A 20,670-nucleotide genomic window follows, 5' to 3' on the forward strand; every position below is an offset into this window, starting at 1 on the left:
GATCATGGAGAAGGAAGTGGGCAGGACTTTGTGTGTTGATGAAAATAAGCCTTTCCCAGTTAGTTCAGCTGTAATATATAGCAAACAATTCTAGTTCTTTAAGCTTTAAGCTTTTCTCAATGGTTACGTTTTCTGCACCTCCTGTTTGCTCTTATTTCCTTGACTTATAACTAGATGTTGGCCTCACCTGTGCCCAGTGCCATAAAAGTGAATAATTCCCAAGGCCGTATACCTGTCCTGTTAGTAAATTTCAGCATAATACTCATCTTTCTGAAACAGCACTGAGTTATAGTGTAATCAAGTTGTTTTAACCATTAATAATTATCTGGTGACCCACTACAACATGGAAGGTCCCCACCATTCCTGAAGAAGCTGTCTAGTCTGTTATTGTCCAGGGATTCTGAGATGTTCATGCTAGCACCTGCTCCATGACAGGCTGACTTCTAACTTCTCTGTTGTGATCCTGCCCTCTGAAGTGCATACAACCTTCCAGTTTTTCAATTTCCTCCCTATCCAAATCAATACTGAAAAAAGATGAAGATATAACTGAGCAAGCAGAGCAAGACTGCAGAGTTCTGCTGTGAGTACCGTTTGAGCACCCCAGAGAAAACTTTGCTGATGACATGTTCTTACCTCCAGTTATAGTTATAAAATTCAGCAACTGTACTAATATAAAAATTGGTTACTCTGAAACTGAAGTCTTTAATAAATCAGAAGTATTGTCTAGAAACTTTACTTTTTAACAAATGAAATATCTAAGGATGTTTGGATTCAACTCACGTTTAGTCCAAAATAAATTTGTCTTTTATATAAAAGGTGACAATATTTGCTCCTTATTATTATGATTGCAGCTGTATAGAAGAGTAGGTTTCAAGTAGCAGTATATTCATTGCCTGAGTTTTATTAAATTTATTTTTTCAGAATATACTGAGCTGTACAAAAGAACAGGCATCTGTTATTAGTGAAGTCCATAAAGAATATCTACAACTGGGAATGATTGTGCTTCCATCATTTGAGTTCTAGGAATTAAAAAATATAATTTATTCTGGAAGGCAGAGTGCATGAAAGGGTTGGTATATATATATACATCTAAAAATATATATAATACAACATATAATATAATATAATATAATATAATATAATATAATATAATGTAATGTAATGTAATGTAATGTAATGTAATGTAATGTAATATAATATAATATAATATAATATAATATAATATAATATAATATAATATAATATAATATAATATAATATATAATAGGCATTATAGGATATTATATATTTTATAAAATATATGCTATATAATATATATTTGTTTAATAAATATATATCTATTTATTATAAAGACATAAATTTGCTGTGAGAAAGTAGTTTTCTTTCTGATAACACTTTTTGCTTTTATGTAGCACTTTTAGCTGTTTATGCACAAGTCTGCAAAGTAGGCTTATATTTTGGGTTGTGCATTCTGCTGCACTAAATGATAAAAGCCAACGACTGTTGCTTCCTTTTCACTGGCTAAAGCCTGTGTTAAAAACAGTAAGTATTTTACTAGTTCCAAAATTTCTGCTGAGCTTCAGTTTTGCCATACTCTAGTTGTTTAGCATAACCAAAAGATCAATGAAGTAATACAGGGAGAGAAACACACTATAATCCACGGCTATAACAGTACTCTAAGGGAGACAAATAAAACCCAAGAAATTTGGAGAGACTTTAGGATTTTGTCCTTATGTCAACCTGTTGTATCCACATATGGAAGGATTTTTATAGAATGCATGAAAGAGTGGGTGTCATGGGTTTTGTAGTGATTCAGCATAGCAGCACAGAAGCTCAATTTTAGTTTCAATTAGTTCAGTAATTTTTTTTTCTCAAAACTTTAATTACTAAAAAAAATGCATTCTATTTAAGTTAGTAGGTTATATACTACAGCATCTTGACTGATCAATGACATATCAGAGTATGAAAATGTCCTTTTCACTGAGTTGCACAATAAAAGCATATTTTGATTTAAGTCTCAAATACTAGCTTCTTTGGACTAAAAATGAAACTTATTTGAATGATTTCATTGAGCAAAAGGAAAGTGCTAAAATCAGTGTTCTCTTTGTAATCCAGGCACTGTTCCTACTGAGGTGACTAGGAATTAAACCCAAATGAGGGCTAAACAGACTCAAAAGGAAAGATGTGCATGCTACAAAGGCTCACACACTGCACTCTTTTAAAAGGAAGAATGGCTCTGTATGTAGGGAGAAATCTGTTTATAATCCAAGTTTTCTACAAGAGTCAGCAAGCCACCTTACTTTCTGGTAGAATAACCGTTTTTTAAATTAGAATCTAAGTGTGTTAAGGGGGGCACTATTTTCTGCTATATTGCTTTTACAGTACTGGAGCAAGACAAGTCTCTTTAGCGATCTTTAACCATCACAATATAATAAATAGCAAACAGCAGCAATATTTTACTTAACTTGGCCAGTCCTCTTTATGGCTCTAAGGAAAGCCCTTGGGATTCCCAAGAGCTGACTGATTTGGATGGACTGGTAAATGTAATAAAACTCCTCAGCTATGACTTCAAGATCCATACAGGCCAGGCAAGGACTGGAGCATTAGCAGAGGCACAGCTCTGCTGAGCACGCCTGATTTGCCATAAGGCACAGGGAGGCAACATGCACTGGAGCATGTGCAGTGGCAGTAACTCCCTCTCCTCCCTCCCCTTCCCCAAATCCCATGACTAAGACAATTTTCTGTATCTATCTGATGCTGGAAGGTTATGTTTTGACAGCTCTTCAGTTCTGATCATAATTTAACTAGACATAGTGCATATAGGCATAAAGCCACATTGATGCTGGAGTTTGACAGGCCTTTTACTATTGGTTGACTTTTTTTCCCCCCTGCATAATCCTTTGTGGCCTTTGTTTCTTGCTTAACGATGATTCATTTTACATGCTTATGGTACTATTTATATTTCCCCTTCTTGGTTCATTTCACAGCATTCACCTCTAATGAGCCAGTCAATATAGTGCACTTTGATTTTCAAAAACTTTCAAAAAGCTTCCTCGCCAAATGCTTCTAAAGAAACTGCACACATTGGATAATAGGGAAAGTCTTTAGAGGGATTAGTAACTGGGGAAAGCTGAGGGGAAGGGAGGAAAAACTTTAAGAAGGAAAAGTTAATTTTTGCAAAGATGGAGTGTTACTAATAAGATTTAGTGACATAAGTGGCCTACCTCAAGCTAGGTCATGTTCTGTTCCACACAGTTGTAAGGGATTTGAGGTTAATAAGAGTGTGAAAAGCTTACAGATATTTCAGTGGACTATGAAGAGTTAAAGAAAGTCTTCATAAAGCAGCCTGACTAGGCAATAAAATAGACGATGAAATTCAATATTGGTAAGCATAAAGCAATATCATTATATGTACATTAGGAATGGATAAAACCAGAAGTGCTTCAGCATTGCATCATGCCATTAACGAATCATTTTATGAAAATATTAGGGGCCAGGAGGTTTGGAAGAAAAGTTTCAATTTTATCTATCACAGATACATTTCGGAACTATTTTTATCCTTAGTGATGACCCTGTAATTGTAATCCTACTGATATAATTGTGGCTGCATTAATGGAAGACTTTATCCAAATTCTTTTCTTCACTGTTTTTTTAAACTTTCATCACTTTCTGTCTGATGATCAGACTAAGTATTAACCTTTTTTTGATTTACTAGAAAGCTTTTTTTTTTAAAAAGAAGTTAGCATACAACTTCTCGTTTTCCTGTTAAACTGGAAGGATCTTTAGAGGAAAACGTCTCTTAAAGAAGTCAGAAACTGGGGGGAGGGGAGGCTGTTCCAGTTGCCTGGAACAGCTATGAAACCAACTTCTTTCTTCAGCTCTTTCTGTAAAAGAAGGCTCCAGAGCCCCTTTAACAGGTGGTGACTAGATGAGAACAGAGAACAGAGGTATTATTCCACTACTGGTGGAATAACAATGTCCCAAAATTAATGACTAATTTGATGTCCTTTCTTGCCTTCTTTCTTCTTGCAATGCTTCCAGAACTCCATGCATAGTCAGTAAAGACTGCTTATTTGAAATTGATGTTTACATTACACTTCTTTAACAACACTTACCTCATCTTTGTGATTAGCTATTGCTGCTAGTCACCTTTTGCACTGCATCTCAGAAGAGTTCATTAGTGACTCAGAATTACTGCTGCAGAGTCTCATCCTGCTTATTTGTATATATTGGTAACCCTATTATACAAACGCTGGTAGTATTAGAGTACAAAACCCCATGCTAATACAATTCACTGTAATGGCTATACTTTAATAGTGAATTGCAATGAATTCCAGTTGGATCAATTTCTTCATACTCATTGTAATTCCTTCTGACCTAACTGATAATGGAATCTTCCTCCCCTCCCCAACTTACTAATGGACAAACATACAGAGAAGAATGGTTTAGAGTAATGTAGACAAGAAAAATGTTCACTATGTAGAATGAAGACTTTATCTCTTCTTTACTCAAAGTTAGCCACTGGTTCTCAGGCAGGTTGCTTGGGAATGAACCAGAGTTGAGGCAAAAAAAAAAGAGATCAAAAAACCTTCAGGTAACACCTACCTAGTGTAAGTAAACTATTCATGTATTTAAAATCGGGGAGTTAATCTTTCTGAGTGACAGTATAGGTTTAAAAGAAGAATGATGTGAAAGAGTACAAGAAACACTGACTCTGCCTTTCAGAAGGTGACTAAAGTAATGACTAAAGTAATGATTCTTTGAGGTCTGGTCTCATGTCCAATACATTTACAGGACTCTTCACAACTGCAGTAATAAAAATGTATAGGACAGAATATATTGCTAGGGGGAGTCTGCAATTCTGAATTCAACCAATGCATCATAGTATTGTTTCAAAATCAGACTTCGAGCTTTGCAATCAGTGTTTTCTTAGGCACTTTTCAGGGTTCGTAGTGTTCTAATGATGAAACTTTAATATATTTTCAAGAATAGCATTTAATGAAATTTCTTCATAATTTATTTTTAAAGAACATACAATGCAGGAATTCTTATTGCTGCCATGTCAAAACTGCTATCAACCATAATGGAAAACCTATGTATGTATTGATTTTTTGCTGCAGACATTAATTCTATGAAGAATTGTTAAGAGAGGGATGGAGAGGAAAGGAAAAATAACTGGCAGATTTATATATACTGGGGAGGTGATCTATGTCCATATAGGGCTTACATCTTTGCCAATCAGATCCTCTTGATTTTCCACAATCCCCCATGGAGCTATACCGATGGTGCAGATCTTCCCTCGAGATTTTGAGGCATGATCTTTCAGTGCATCTCCAACATGCCGAATGACTCCTGGGAAAGAAACAGCATAAAATAGAAATTCATAATTATGTCCTTTTTATTCATTATGGTATGGATTTAGTATAGAATTCCTTTTTAGGAAACATCTATGCATAACTAAAGCTATGAATATATTCCTATTGATTATTATCACAGTAATACTGTAAGTCTATTTTGTCTAATATAAAAAATATTAAATGAAGTAGCAAGAAAACAATTACACAGCTCTAGAAATAAGAATGGAAATGCTGACAGCTGACTGTAACTTTTTTATTTGCACTTGTGTTCACAAACATATGCGCTTGCAAGCATTTGTATGCTTCCCAAGCACAGAAACAAGCACAGGAATTAAAAAACTCCCCCCAAATCCTCCCCAAAAGTGGAGCTCACATACAAATGTTCCCTTCTGTCTGAATAAAGGATGGAAATGTGACAACATCATTACACTACTCTGTGGTGAGCTATTCTACCGTTCTTTCCCAACAAACTCAGTCACCTGAGATAGCTTCCAGCAGAGTATTAGAAAACCCCCTGGGGATCTGTGAGAAAACAAAAATTAGTGCAGAGAGAATGGCTGCTCCACATCTCTCTTCCAAGTGCTTTCTGATAACACTCCTTGTATGCTTTAGGCCAGCTTTGTCAGTGTTTCAGTGGTATCTCTGTGCAGAGGACAAGTGCCATTCCCCCTTCCTTTTCATAAAATAATTTTTTTACCTGTGTATTAATAACTATTTTTGTGATGTGGCTGCACTGAAGCAGATCTGTAGATTTGCTGCGGATGTTATCCGGTACTCAGTTTCTGTGTTTGCTTCTTGTTCAGATTCCACAATTTCAAGATGACTGGATTGGAATTACAACAGTCACACAATAGATGTGATTTTAGCCATAGTTTTTCTGCACCATAAAAGAACCATGTAAGAAAAAACCCCACAACCTAACAAATCCTCTAATTCCTGGAGTCTATTCCTTCGTGTGGTGGAAAAGGAAAAAAAAAAACCTGTATCTGCAATCAGCTATGAATTAGGCTCTGATCCAGCAACCCAAAGTATTCAAAGCAGGAAATCTGTCCAGACTGCAAAAATTTCTGCTATTTAGAATAATCAATTTTCAGCATGACATGAATATTCAGGACAACTTGTTTAAGTCATTTAACACTCATGGTTATAGCCAGGTATGCACCATCCCTGTCACATCACTGATTCTTATTCCAACAGCAGTATGTAAGGATTTTTCAATTATACTTTTCCTTAAGAGAAATTTGATTTAAAAACTCATCATCAACCGAACAGACTGTACGAAATTCTCAATTTGTACAATTTCACATAGAGATAAAACACTTAATTTTCAACTACACATTTGAAAACCTAGCCCTGGAGCAATCAACTGCTTTGCTCCTGAAATCAAAAACAGCAATGAGACATAACTGATAATGGAGAACTTCTTCTGGAGTTATACATTTTTAAAATAACACACAGCAATGTGAACTTCATTGTTTTGTCTAGGTAATTTTTGATTACAGGAAAAAAAATCCTTTTCAACAGTAATTATGTTGACTTTCCTTCTTCATTTGTATTATTTTGGCATTTGCAACTATGATGATTTGAAAAATGGTATGAAGCAGTAGTGCATTTGCCAAATGCAAATGTTATAGTCAGTCCTTGTTTACAAAATTTCTGTAGTTTGATTTCTACAGTTCCTGTGATAATCCACTGCAATGAGTGCATAATATCTACAGTTTTCTATTGTGCTTTTAACTTAAAATTTATATCTGTGTTTGCCATCATCACTACAAGAGTATCTGGCAACTAACATTATTATTATCACAGTACACAGGTCAACATTTAACCTGATTTTCTTCCTTGTTCTGCAGAGATGTGGGGGATATTACGTACATGTGAGTCTGTTCGTTTATCTATCTAACACTCTAGAAGCTATCTTCTTTGCTATTTGTATTGCTGCTATGATAAAACTAAATATTGTTCTAAATTTGATGTGCTCTGGAAACTAAAAAGCCCAAGACTCCTATTAAGTGTTCATATTCAAATATGTAGGAGTTTATCCACAATGCACTAAAACTCATGCATGATTACAGTGTTTTTCATAGACAATAAGAGGATACACTCTGTGGGATTACTAAAGTAATAAATTATAGCTTTGTTACTGCAGCAAATGAGAATGACATAAGAATTTACCAGTACATGTCCTAGCTCAAAACTTTTTGCATTTATCTCTAGCAGAACTCTCTGACTTTTTGACTCTCTCCTCCTTTCTGCCTCCTTCAGGGAGGGTAACTGGGAAGCCACTGCCCAGCCTTTTTTATCTGGGGAACTATGTTTTGCAGCTTATTCCCAAAACCTACATGCTGTCTCCCAGCAGAGCTGGGCCAGCTGCTATTTTGGGTCATTAGGACACCCATATAGTATATTACAGAGTTCCTAACTTTGAATAAAATGGCAATGTTATCACTCTTGTTGCAGTGGTAATAGAAAAAAAATACGTCAAACTGTCTACAAGAAAGGAAAAAGTGATACCTATTCACAATACAGTTTTCCACTACATCCACAAAACAGAACCTTTTTCCTTTCATACTTCGGATCATCTTATAAGATAAAATAAAGGTGTTTTCTGGATAAAAATGTTTTCCATTTTATGTAATAAGAGTTTAACTTCTTTGGTTTCTGGTTAGTAGTCCCTCCCTGTAGCTTACCGTTGATCTTATAAAGTCTTTACTAGCAATATACTAATATAATTGCCTCACAGGAGGCTTTATTTTCAGCTCCCCAGTGTGCTTTTCATGCTTTAGCTGCCTGGTAGCTGCCAGGCTGGTATGAACTTGGCATTTTCTTGTTTGCACATAGTACAGCCAACACTAATAAGATAAAACATGGAATGGCTTCTTAATCTCATCAGTCCTAATTTTATTCTGTGATGAAATCTCCTAGATGCCACTGTACTTTCATTTCAATGTTGCTATTACCTGTGTTTACTCCTCCAGTGAATATCCATGCTCCAGTTGTCATAGCAGCCTTAATGAGACCTTTTCCAAAGACTTGCTTGAGTTTTGGCTGAAGTTCAAAATTCTGAAGGCCCCCATGCACAGAGATGAGAAGTTTAGGGAGCTCAAGCTGCCACTCTTTGGTCATCAGATGCAGAAGAAGGTCAGGCTTTGTGTCAAAAGACACACGTACATACTGCAGAAATAAGGGCAGAAGTAGAGAAAAAAAGATTGGTTACTGGTTCCTAATACATATGATCTATACCCAATAGACCACTGAAAAAAGGCAACCTTTATGACAAAAGCACTAAGTAATTGCTAACTTGATGATTTTTCAAAAGTTAGGAAATAGGAAACTAGGAATAACAGAACACTTGCAATTCACAGGCTGGCCAATTTTCCTTTTTTTAGGAAATTCAGTCATTAATTGTTTCAATATGCTTCACAATGCTTGAAAGATAAATGTCTTTAATTTATGGATGCAAAAAGTGGAGCAAAAATTTAAGTGGTCTGTCAAAGATGACCTAGGTAGTCAGAATCACAGCTTTGTGCTCACTTCTTATTTTCAAATTAACAAAATCAAACTCTCAAAAAATAGGAAATAACAGAAACAAGCTTGGTTGTTCAAGCACACGTAAGTTTGAACTGAGCAAGACTACTGAACAGGTATGTTTCAGATGAATGAATGTTAACTTACGACTTACAGACTGATTTGTATAGATTCATGAATTTGCCTAACAAGGCACAGGACCCTAAAAGTGCTTTGAAACATATTTACACATTTCCAGTTCTTGGCTCTTCTGTGCTACATCTGCAGCATTGTGCCCCAAGGTAGCATGTCCGTCTGTGTGTGCTCAAAGATAACAACTGTCTTCAAAATTTCTACAGCACTACCATGTCACACACATACCTGTCTCCTCCTGACAAGGCTTTATCTCTGTGCTCTTTCTCCTGCTCTTTCTGTTGCCGATGTATGAAGGGTTTCATAAAGCCCGTGACAGGGCAGATGATACTTTTTTGAATTCTAGTTGCATAGCGGAAATGGGCCGTAAGAGGCTAAATTGTTTTCTATAGGTGGTAAGATCTGGAAGGACCCTCTTAATTGAATAAAATAGGTTATCGAAAGCCACTCATCTATCAAACTTCTGATTGAACCAATGCATATAGAGTTACTTCAGTAGTCTTTCCCTTGATGGGTTGTCAGCACAGCCATCAGGTGTATAACACAGGCACCTTTGCTTTCAGCCAGGGAAATGCCTAGTTCTAACTTATTTATTGTAATGTGCCAGGTAGTAAAATATCCACATATATCACGTAATCATTTTGTCCCTTTTTAACATGTCTCATCAGTGTTCTTGCCAAAAGACTGTTCTTTTATAGTAAATTGTAAGACAGTAAAGTGGACTCCTTTCTAGTTAAATAAGAAATAAGGGCTTGACATTTTCCCAGAAGAAATTGCTAAGACACGTTTCTTTGCAAGAATGGGCTGTTGCACAGTGAACAGCTGTTCTTAACATTTCTGGAAGCAGAAGCCTACTTGGGCAAATAGTCACAGGGAAGCAAGGGGGGCGCAGCCAAACTGAAAGCTGAGCAAGAATTTGGGAACACGCATTCACCCCAGTGCAGCAGTAATGTTCTCTGCAGCAGCCAGGCAAATTCGTAACAGCTAATGGACAAGAAACATACAATATTCATGTCTGGCAAGAACATAATGTACCCTTGAGCTTACATATACATGAACTGCATCCTCAGTAGCTACCTATTCAATTTTCTGTGTGGGAGTTGGGAAGATCTTGCATGGCATCTGATCCCACTGCCCAGATGGTGAAGCTAATAATTTTGATTATGATTCGAGGGCTGTCAAAGTTTTAACACACCAGAGGGGTTGTAAGGAGCCTGATCCTTATTCCCTTTGCTCTGCCCTTAGGGAAAGCTGAGGTTGCAAAGGGCAATGCCTTGTTAACATTGCAGACATTAATAGATAAACAACATCCTTCAGGGGGCCTACATGAAACCTCTGCTGGTCAAACCATGGAGATTATGTTTTGGGATCAGTGGTACCTTACTCTGTTTCTTGGTGAAGACAGATTGTGAGTTTTAAGAAGATAATTAAAGTGAATTCATATTAGTAGTGGCCATATAAATTTGCTGAAAACAGAGGCCACTGCATCATCCAGGATGATATTAAGATGAGGGCACAAATGGCATCAGATGTGTATTATCTAATCCAGCCAGCAGCTGGTTTTGTGATTTTTTTTAGCATTGTTTTATACCCCAGAATATGCGACTTCACTGTTCCTACCTTCTTAAACCTGTGTATTAATTGGCAAAAATCTCTTTCACTTTCTTATCCACTAAGACCTTTGAATTTCAATAAATATAAATCTATATAGTGAATCACAAATTTAGAAGAAATATTTTCTTACATTTATTTGAAATGTAGCCATCTTTTGTTACAAACCACTGCTTGTTCTTTATACTGCAGACAAAACCCCTCTATACTTATGATAAGAATTAATTTCACTTTATAAAGAGAAAATTTAAGCAAAAATAAATCTGAAAGTTTTTTTCATGTAAGTTAAAATGTAAGTCATCGTGGATAAGTTTTACTGTTTTACAAATTTTTTGAGAAGGGCAATGGTGCCAAATACTTTTTCTTCTGTGCATAGACCTCAATTTGTTTGACTGTCTGATTCATTTTTGCTCTTACAGAGGCCATTTTCAGGTTGGTATGCTTGGGATTAATCTTTTGCCATTATTTAACATGTTAACTAGTAAGTACAAGAGAATTCTTTTGTCATCACTTTCAAAGTATGCATTAAATTATGAATAAACACTTTTAAGGCCATTTTTGTCCATATTAAAAATTAATGTCTTTCAATCTTGTAGCAGAATATTCAGCCTTCTCAGTTTTTGTTTAGAATCTTAATGGTATTTCTGCTGTTCCTGAATTCTTTTGCTATAGCCTCTGGAAGCAGATTTAAAGTTTAAATGTAAATCTAAGCTAAACTACTGCTTTCTTACCCTGAAATTCCATGTCTGGTGTATCTGTCAGCTGTAGAAATGATCAGTTCTAGTGGCAAATGACTTAATCCCTTCTTTATGGGAGTGGCGTATAGATAGGATGCAAGATTTCTGTTGTTATGTGTCAACAGAGCAGGGCAAGATAGGAAGCAAAAGTACAGTTTTGAACCACAGAACCTACGGACTGACCTGACTGACATCAGCATAACACTGTGTCGTGGTTTAACCCCAGCCAGCAACTAAGCACCATGCAGCCACTTGCTCACCCTCCCCCCTCAGTGGGATGGGGGAGAAAATCGGAAGGGCAAAAGTAAAACTTGTGGGTTGAGTTACCAACAGTTTAACAACTGAAATAAAATAAAATAAAACAAAAATAAAATAAAATAATAATGATGATTATAATGATGAGAATGATGATGTACTACTACTACTACTAAATTGTAGTGAAAAGGAAAATGACAAAAAAAAAAGAGGAACAAAACCCAGGGAAAACAAGTGATGCAACCGCTCATCACCCACCGACTGATCCCCAGCCCACGCCCAAGGAGTGATGGCTGCTCCTCAGCCAACTCCCCCCATTTATATACTGAGCATGACTTCATATGGTATGGAATAGCCCTTTGGCCAATTTGGATCAGCTATCTTGGCTATGCCCCCTCCCAGCTTCTTGTGCACCTGGCAGAGCATGGGAAGCTGAAAAGTTCTTGACTAATATAAACACTACTTAGCAACAATTAAAATATCAGCGTGTTATCAACATTCTTCTTATACTAAATCCAAAACACAGCACTATACTAGCTACTTGGAAGACAATTAACTCTATCCCAGCTGAAACAAGGACAGGCTGCAAAATGATAGATCACATTCAAGCTGTCATGCCCATTTGATCCCTAAATTAACACAAAAGTAGTCAGCAAGGGTGCCATTTGATTCCAATAGTTGTTTCACTTTTTTATCAAGTGGCTCCCTAAAAAATAACTGTGCCTATCATCAGTCAAACAGTCAGATGCTTGCAAGTTGGACTCCAATGTCCCAGGGCAAAAGTTGAAGTTCCTGAGTGGAAAAAATTATTACTCTGTTACTCAAGCACAGTTGTCTCATTAAAGTACACGGTGAGTGATTGCAGATGACGGCCTCAGTGAATAAAATAGAAAGATTCAGAATTTTGTTGTATTTCTTCAAAGAAAATCTCTTCAGAGGACATTTTGTGATCTGCAGTCAAACGTTCCTTTGATTCTCTTTGATGCATGCAGGTACTGGGTGGCTATTTCACCTACCTTACATAACATTCCGTCACTGCAGACATTTCTTCAAGCTAAAGACTGGTTCCCTCAAAGTGTGATCTTCACATAAAAAACAGGCCTGATACAATTCTCACTGAATTCAACAGAAAAACTGTCACTTAGACTGAAACCAGACTGGTTCTTTATAAGTTAATATTCTTAACACTTAAGGCCTCATCCAAGTTCCACTAAATAGTCAGTGGAAGGATCCTCATTGATTTAAATAGGCTTTGGAGAGATGTTTTTCTGTGTTATTTCCCCTTTTTCTCCATGTAGGACACCATCTTTTAAATTCTGTAAATGTTCTTTAAGTATTAATTTACTATAACAAAAACAATGTTTGCTGCCTTTTTTATGGTTTATGCGAATTACAGAATTATCTCTTTTTTCTCTCAAAAGCACTGATGGCTTTTAAGATCCTTTTTACACAGTTTTGATGAAACTCAACACATTTTAAAAGCAGAAATACACTTTTATATGTGGCTGATTTCCAAATATCCTTGATAAAGTATAATGTTTTGAGGATTTGAATATTAGAAAATCCGTCGAAGAAACTGTTTATGTACATTGGAATTCTACTGATGGTCTTTCATGTTTCTGTGCACCATAAGAAAGGTTAAGCTTATAACACTGAAGTAAACGTTACTGCTTCTACAGCTGCAAACATATGCTAGCTTTTTATTGTGTGTATTAAATGTATCATTAGAATGCATTCAATTAGGAGGAATGTATTTAACTCAGTAAAGCTTTTCAAACAGCCATCTTCCACCTAACCTTGAAAAACTATGATCAAAGAAATTTCAGTTCTATAAAGAGTGGCCCTTTAAAAAACACTGATATGGAATCCAGCCACACTAATTAATTAAAGAATGTTAAGGGGGTTTTTGTGTGTGGAAAGGCAGATAGCAAATTAAAAAAATTGGTTTAGTTTGGTCACAAGTTCAGTGCAAAATGCATCACAGCAAGATTGTCTTAACTGGTCCACTAACGATCAGAATCTGTTTTGAAATTGCTCAGAATATTGCTCATAATTGGAATGGAATCACTCACATTAGTTTGATAATTGCTCTCTCTCTCTCTCTCCCCCCACCCCCAATAAGTTAGGGTAATAAATTGACAGTATATAGTTAGATGAACTCATCCATGTATTTCTTAAACTAAGAGCCAACTATTATAAGCAGATCATATTTTAATAATTTTCCTATCTTTTTTTAATCCACTGATTTATTGCAAAAGCTGTTAATAAAGTTTACATCTCTCCACATGCCTCTCAGATCCTTCTACAGTTGTCAAAATTGAAAATCTGCCATAAAAACAATGTAAATGTGAACAGCAAAACTGTTAAATGTGTTTCTTAAATGTTAATGGGATGAGACACTTGCAAAGAAAAGATGAGATGGATAGAGATCTAAACCCCACAGTTTTGTTGCAGGATCATCTATGGTTACATGAAGACTGAAAGAAACGCCTCTTTAGTAACTGATTTTGTTAACCAATGTTATCTAATCTCGGCTATATGTTTCTATGTAGTCTGCTGCACCCTCAGCTATTCACACTATTGATTTAAGTAGTTTAGTGCAGCTCCAGTGAAGATACTTTAACAACTCAATGGTATTAGCAAAATTCATGCTGCTTGAGAATTTTCATTCTAGGTGGCTGTGGAAATGAAAATAATGGCACAGTCACTTCTATTGGCAATACGTAAACCTACGTCATCTTTTCTATTTTGTTCCAAATCCATGTGTTCTAGTATAATTTCAGTGTAATTTTCATTTTCATTTTCATTTTCACAGCCAAAGATGCCACTGTTAATTTTCTGGTGGCAACTGATACAATATTATATCATTGCATTTGTAGCTTGCAAATATACATACATTTAATATCAAATTTGTATATTTATTATTAAAATCTAATTCTGTTACTTCCAATGGAGGAAATAATTATCTGTCAGTCTTACATGCCCTAATCTCTTCCATTAATTAACTACCAGTTTCCCAATTACAAATCTGAGGTTATGGTTTCCATTAATAAATCCCATCTCATTCCTTGTAGCCTGATAAAAGAAAAATTTACCAATTTTGCTATTAGCACAAAGATAATACTACTCAGTTCTGTGTTTCCCTTGCTTAATAATTTTCATTTGTGGGCATTCATTTCAGGAAATAATATAAGGAACAGGTGGTGAATTTTATGCCAAATTCTTCCCCTGAGGCTTTCCTTGATGTTGGTCAGCTTGCTAAATCTTGCTAAAAATCAGCTTGTATCCTATAGTGATATTTGATATCCAGTAGCTAGAAAATAACTAAGTAGCATATTTTTAGAAAAGACCAAATGTTCATTTATCATGTTTTCTCCCTTTTCTCTCTCTCCCCTTGCCCCTGTTGATGTTCCAGCTTCTCTTCTTTTGGGTTTGAAAATATACTATATATGTCTGAGCAAGAATGTTTCCAAGGATTATTATGTACTTGTTCCTTTCTCCAAGCCTTAGTTTTCAAGAAAATTTAAATGCTCTTTTTTCCCCTCTGCTGGCAAAATTGGTTGGTTGGTTTGACTGAGCAAACTCTTGGCTTTCACAGAAAGGTTTTGATTTGGTAAGTTTTATTTATCATGGGAAAGGCCTTGTACCTGGTAAATTCAGAGATAGGAGTTTCATTCTTTCTATTAATAAAACTGCAAATACTAGTTAGGCAGCTTTTTAACTATAATCTACACTACAATAATGTTTGGGGCTGGAAGTATGACCATAAGGACACTTTCATACTGTTTTCAGTGACAAAGACACCATAATACAACAGAGCTCTTTATTTTGCTTCCATTTGTAAAAAAATGCACAATTATTGGTTATGCAAACCTCCTTATTTGTGTTTTTGTCATAAGAAATATATTTTTCTCATTGGTGGTAACCAAGTAGGACATCCATTAAAGAGATATTTACTGCATTGTTTAATTTGAAGAACTTTTCCCACTAGCAGGATGACTGAATTTCTGGAGGTTTGATAGACATATTTAATTAATGAAGAATTTGGTAGTTCCCATGTTTCAGGTGGGGTTTAATGACTATGAATAGATGGCAGATGCAACCATCTTCCTGATTCTAGTACTGTCAAAATAAATCCAGAGCTTTTCCAGCAAGAAATGTTTTGTCTGTATTCATTCCTAAGTTTTAACTTGTTATTTGGGTCTCTCAGATTTTTAACCCCTTTTTGTCTTCTTTTTTCTAAATTCTTCATGGTTTCATTCCTGACTGCACTCTGTGACAAGATTTTTCTTTCCTTCATGTTGACTTCTAATTTTATCTCCGCAGTTTCACTTCAAGTGTATTTCTTTGAACACACAGCATAGACCTTGGAGCATCTCCTGTTCTCTTACAGCTCTGTACCAGGACACCAGAATCCCAACAAAGACCAGAAATCCTCTAGAGAAATTGGTATCAACAGCTTCCCTAAACCCTTCATCATTTCTTGGTTGCCAAAGACTACTTTTGTCTGGGCAAGACAGTTTATTGCTTTATACTGATATTCAAGGACATCACTCAAACAGCTCTAGTGATTACCTGTTCTCATAAAGACAGATTTAATGCAAAGTATCCATATATGGTTAATAGCATGACAGTTACTATATCTCTGAATCCTTCTCAGTTTTGGTGAAAAGCATTCTGTTTTGTTCCCACTCCTTGTGAAGATACCAACAACATGGTTTGGTTCATTTCAGTGTTGAGGGAGGTGTCAATTTATTCACACTAAACAAATGTTATTTCCTGAATCAGAGTCTCTCTAGTGGTGGCCTTGCAGATTTTTAGGTGATTGGTTATCAAGTGAACATAAGATGGCTGTGATACTCTCACAGAAATGACCTAATTTCCTATCTGTTTCTTGGTGCAACAGTGTTTTCTGGTCTCTATCAAGAGAAGACATCCATCTGGGCAAACAGAACCATCCACTCAAGTAATCATTCCATCTCCAGCAACTATGTATGCATCTGAGGGAAATATCTGGCTCTTGCTAGCATAGTACCCGAGCTCTTCATTGTCTCTAATACACCTAATCATCTACCATGACAGATTGAGAGACCTGTTGGGAAGTATTCAGGCAAAGAAGATGGTGCTGGGTTGCTGGGGAGGTTATTCTGCAAAGTGCCCAGGCGTTCTGCTTCTGCCCTCACTGCTGTCCAAAGCAGTGTCTTGGCCACGATATGCTAGGTACGCACTCATCTTTCATTCTCAAAGTTCCAGGTTCTGCAATTTAGATAGAGCCAGAGAGATTCCTCCTTTCATGTAATGCCACATAGAAGAAATACATGCATGGGTTAGTGTGGGTTCTGGAAACATCTCTCCAACTTAGTGGAGCAATACCTTCAGATTAATATAATTAGGTATCGCTCCGTAGCATTGTATTATCATGAAGTGACTTGCTCAAGGAAATCCATGGCAGAATAGGGATTTCCCAGTTCCTAGCTTAGACACTTACTAGGCCTCTTATTTCATTGAAATACGAACCAATAAGACTAACCGGTCTATCCTCCGATATACGTCTGGAGGAATATTAAAAGAAATTTGGTATATTTCAAATTTGTCAGCCTTGCAGACACACCCAACAATGGGGAAACCATAGTTGAATTCTAAAGTTATTCAGAAAAAGAGGGATGGCTAGCCGTTGGAAGAAAATTGAGATAGCAGCACATTAACATCTTCAGTCTTCATAAAGGTAGCCCCTCTTATGCTGCACTCTGGCTTTTACAGTTAATTCTGTTCACCAGTTCTTTGGCACATGATACATAAAAACATATGGTACAATCTTACACTAAATAATACTTTAAAATGAAGTTAAGAAAGAATGCTGTTTATTCTTTATGAATGCCTTTTTTGAGCTAGCAGCATTATTTATCTAAGAGAAAAACATGGTTACCATGGCTTTATTGGAGTGGCCTCCTCCTTGGAACTCAATGGTTCCAAAAGCGTCCGTCGGGCTGAGCTGCGTGTGCTTGCTGATGGACCACTTCTCCGACTGGATGTCATTGCGGGTAAGCCTGCTTTCATTTTTCTCATTCTGAATAACAGAGATGCTTGGAGTCAGTCCAACATGTTGACCTATTAGACGCCCACAGCAACACCTATGGCATTAAACAAACAGAAAACTTGAGTCACGTGCATGTATAAACCAAATTGGGAAACAATCTATCTTAAACGGCCTACAAATCTTAAAAAAAAAAAATCTTTTCAACTCTGCTGACCACTTTCCTGCTATCTAAAGCCTCTACTTGTGGAAGCAACATAGTACAGATAGTACCTTCTCTTTCTATGCTCTTGTTTACTTTGGACTCTCCTATATTTCAATAAAATCATGCTTTGTTCTAAATATGTACAAAATGAAGTTAAAGAACATTTTCTACTGTCTTCAGATGACATCAGGCCAAATAATCAGCTTTTGCATGGACTAGCACATATTTTAAATTGGTAGTTCACTGCAGTTATTTTCTTTTGACGATATTGTATGTCATGCACACAATATTTGACAATATTGTATGTCATGCAGACATGCATCCAATTTAGGTAAATATTCAAGGCACTGAATATTGAACTAAGATATGGAAATTAAACATAGATGCTGATCTACCTTTGATTTATCTTTTTTTTTTGATGAAATAAGTTTTGAAATGTAAATAAACAGTGCCCATAGGAATCCATCACTCCAGATGTAATTCAATCAACTTCTGATCAAATAAGTCTTTACAAACTATTTGTATCCATATACATATGTATGCACACACATATATATAGCCATTTTCTTGTAATTGACTTTCATTTTTCATACAAGTAGCATGCAATTACCTATGGGGGTCTTTGGTGCTGGGTATGATATGAACACATTCTCTCTTGTAAAATGCTCTTTCTATCCATGATTTCTGTGCCTAAAAATGAGAAAGGAAATGCTGTGAGCTTTGTTTGCTTAATAAACACAACTTACAGTACAACTGAAGAGAAACTTCAAACATAAAAGGAATCTTCACTGACTTTGCAGATATGGAGTGCACATTTTGCACAGAGCAAACATTTTCCATTAGAACTATGGTTCCCTTCTAGAGCTAAGCACCCAACACAAGCTCTTAAGACTGTTTTCATATTCACTAGCCAGATGCCTTTGACGCTGTCATCTATATTCTCATAGCAGGAATCACTGGAGAAGAATTAATTCAAACTGTGAAGTTTTCTGCATGATAAAGAAAAAACACACCTATTCATTAAAAACACTTAAAAAATCTATTTCCATTTTAGTGATACAATTAAGTCAGCTCTAATTTAAAAAAAAATATCTCAGAAACTGGAAAATAAATATCTCACAATAAAACCTATAACACCATGATTCCAATGCAATTTTTTATATAAGTACTGAGAGTGCTGTTTACAATGGAGCCAGAAAATATAGTTTCATATGTGGACATCTTAATTAAAAGAAAAAAAAAAAAAAAGGAAGATCTGTTTCTGAAATGAAACATAAAAAACTTTGATACATTAAGAGTCAGATGACCAGCTGATGTAACCTCTAAAACTGACTGAGTTCAAGGAAGCTATGCCTGTTCATAACACCCAAGATCTTCCCCCACATATTCGCAGGAAATCAAGTAATTTCCCTCAGCGTAGTCTTAATTTTCAGATACACAAGAGATCTTTTTTAAAAGAAGGATAGATGGGTAGGAAAGAAAAAAACCCAAAACAACAAACAAGAGACTTACAGAGTTCTGAAATCTTTTTAATTATCTAGACAGTACTCACTCCATATAATATGAATTCTGGCAAGCTGTCTAGAAGATTTCCCCCAGACAGAATTCAATTATTTCATGTAATAAGGAGATAAGTTGAAACTTTCCTACAAAAATTCATTTCAAACAGAAAAAATTTATAAAATATATTTAAATAATAAAATTACCTATTTAATTGCACAGAATAAACACAACTATAAACTATGAACTATGACAAAGTTATCTGAGAATTAAGTAATGTGAAATGACCTTTAGATAATTTAAAGGAAATCTGAGCATATTGTCTCTATAAAAAGAGAAAATATGAAATTACCTTTATAACATTACCTAACTAATGTTACGTTTTACTATGTAAGGTTAGATAGTTAACCTGTCTATTACCTTTCGTAACTAATGCTACGTTACTAACTATCTAATGTTACCTTTTTGTCAACTCAATCTGCATCCTGTTTTTCATGTTTAAACTCAGAAGCCTGTGTTTGTGGGACTTTTGAAAATCATTGTGAACTGTGGAAATGTCTTGGAGTCAATGAATGTCACTAGTATAAAGTACCATAATAAGAATTTCTAGCTACATTCATTACTTATCACTCTCAGTACATAAAAAGTTATTATTTTGCCTTTTTCACAGAAGATAATCCTGTATTGGATCTAGTGGTCACTTGTGTTATGTAGCAATATTTTATCTTTGCTCTATTTGCATTTTTATTTAAAAAACTGGCTAAACTTCATATTTTGTAGGAATGGCAGACACCCTAACATGACTTTTACAGTCAGGAAAAAGAAAAGTCTATTAAAAAACTTTAAATAGAACTGTATTTGATTGTTCTTCCTTACTGTAGCAAGAGAAAGTTAATGCATTATAGAATGTGGGGCAAGTTTTGCTTCATGTTTAAGCAAAAGACAGTTAAATAGAAATTCTGAAAAATATAAAAAAGTTTTACTTTACATAGAAGAGATTACCTTGAAGTTCTAATTTATTATAACTTCTAAATGTTTATAAGCCTATGATGCAGGTAATAATAATAATAATAATAATAATCATCATCAGCAGCATCATCATAATAATCACAATCATAATCAGAATAATAATAATCAATAATAATAATCAATAATAATCATCATCATGACATCGTATATTATATGGTCAAATCACCTTAGAAGTCTAGTCCAGAGTTGAGTAATTTCTCTATTTAGTAGTCTTTTCAGGCAAAGAAAGGCTTTTTATAAACTAACTTTCTAGAACTGTCAAGGCATCCAGAGTGAACTTTA

General features: G+C 35.4%; 1 protein-coding gene across 10 annotated transcripts in view; it reads right to left on the minus strand.

The window, feature by feature from the left end:
- The window catches only part of TRPM3 (transient receptor potential cation channel subfamily M member 3), a 463,424-nt gene that overhangs the window by 130,412 nt on the left and 312,342 nt on the right, over nucleotides 1-20,670 (minus strand). For all 10 annotated transcript variants that reach the window (XR_015700935.1, XR_015700934.1, XM_087741457.1 and 7 more), the window contains exons 2-5: nucleotides 18,470-18,549; nucleotides 17,547-17,751; nucleotides 8,318-8,531; nucleotides 5,228-5,352 (exon numbers count right to left, since the gene is read on the minus strand). Coding sequence is in view for 8 of the 10 variants with exons in the window: in XM_087741457.1 (XP_087597583.1) it covers nucleotides 5,228-5,352; nucleotides 8,318-8,531; nucleotides 17,547-17,751; nucleotides 18,470-18,549 (624 nt within the window). In the remaining 2 variants the exon portion in view is untranslated. The remainder of the gene's footprint in view (nucleotides 1-5,227; nucleotides 5,353-8,317; nucleotides 8,532-17,546; nucleotides 17,752-18,469; nucleotides 18,550-20,670) is intronic.

Source organism: Nipponia nippon, unplaced genomic scaffold, assembly GCF_047370975.1.
Source record: "Nipponia nippon isolate SJK-2023a ecotype South Korea unplaced genomic scaffold, ASM4737097v1 scaffold_8, whole genome shotgun sequence".
Taxonomy (NCBI): domain Eukaryota; kingdom Metazoa; phylum Chordata; class Aves; order Pelecaniformes; family Threskiornithidae; genus Nipponia; species Nipponia nippon.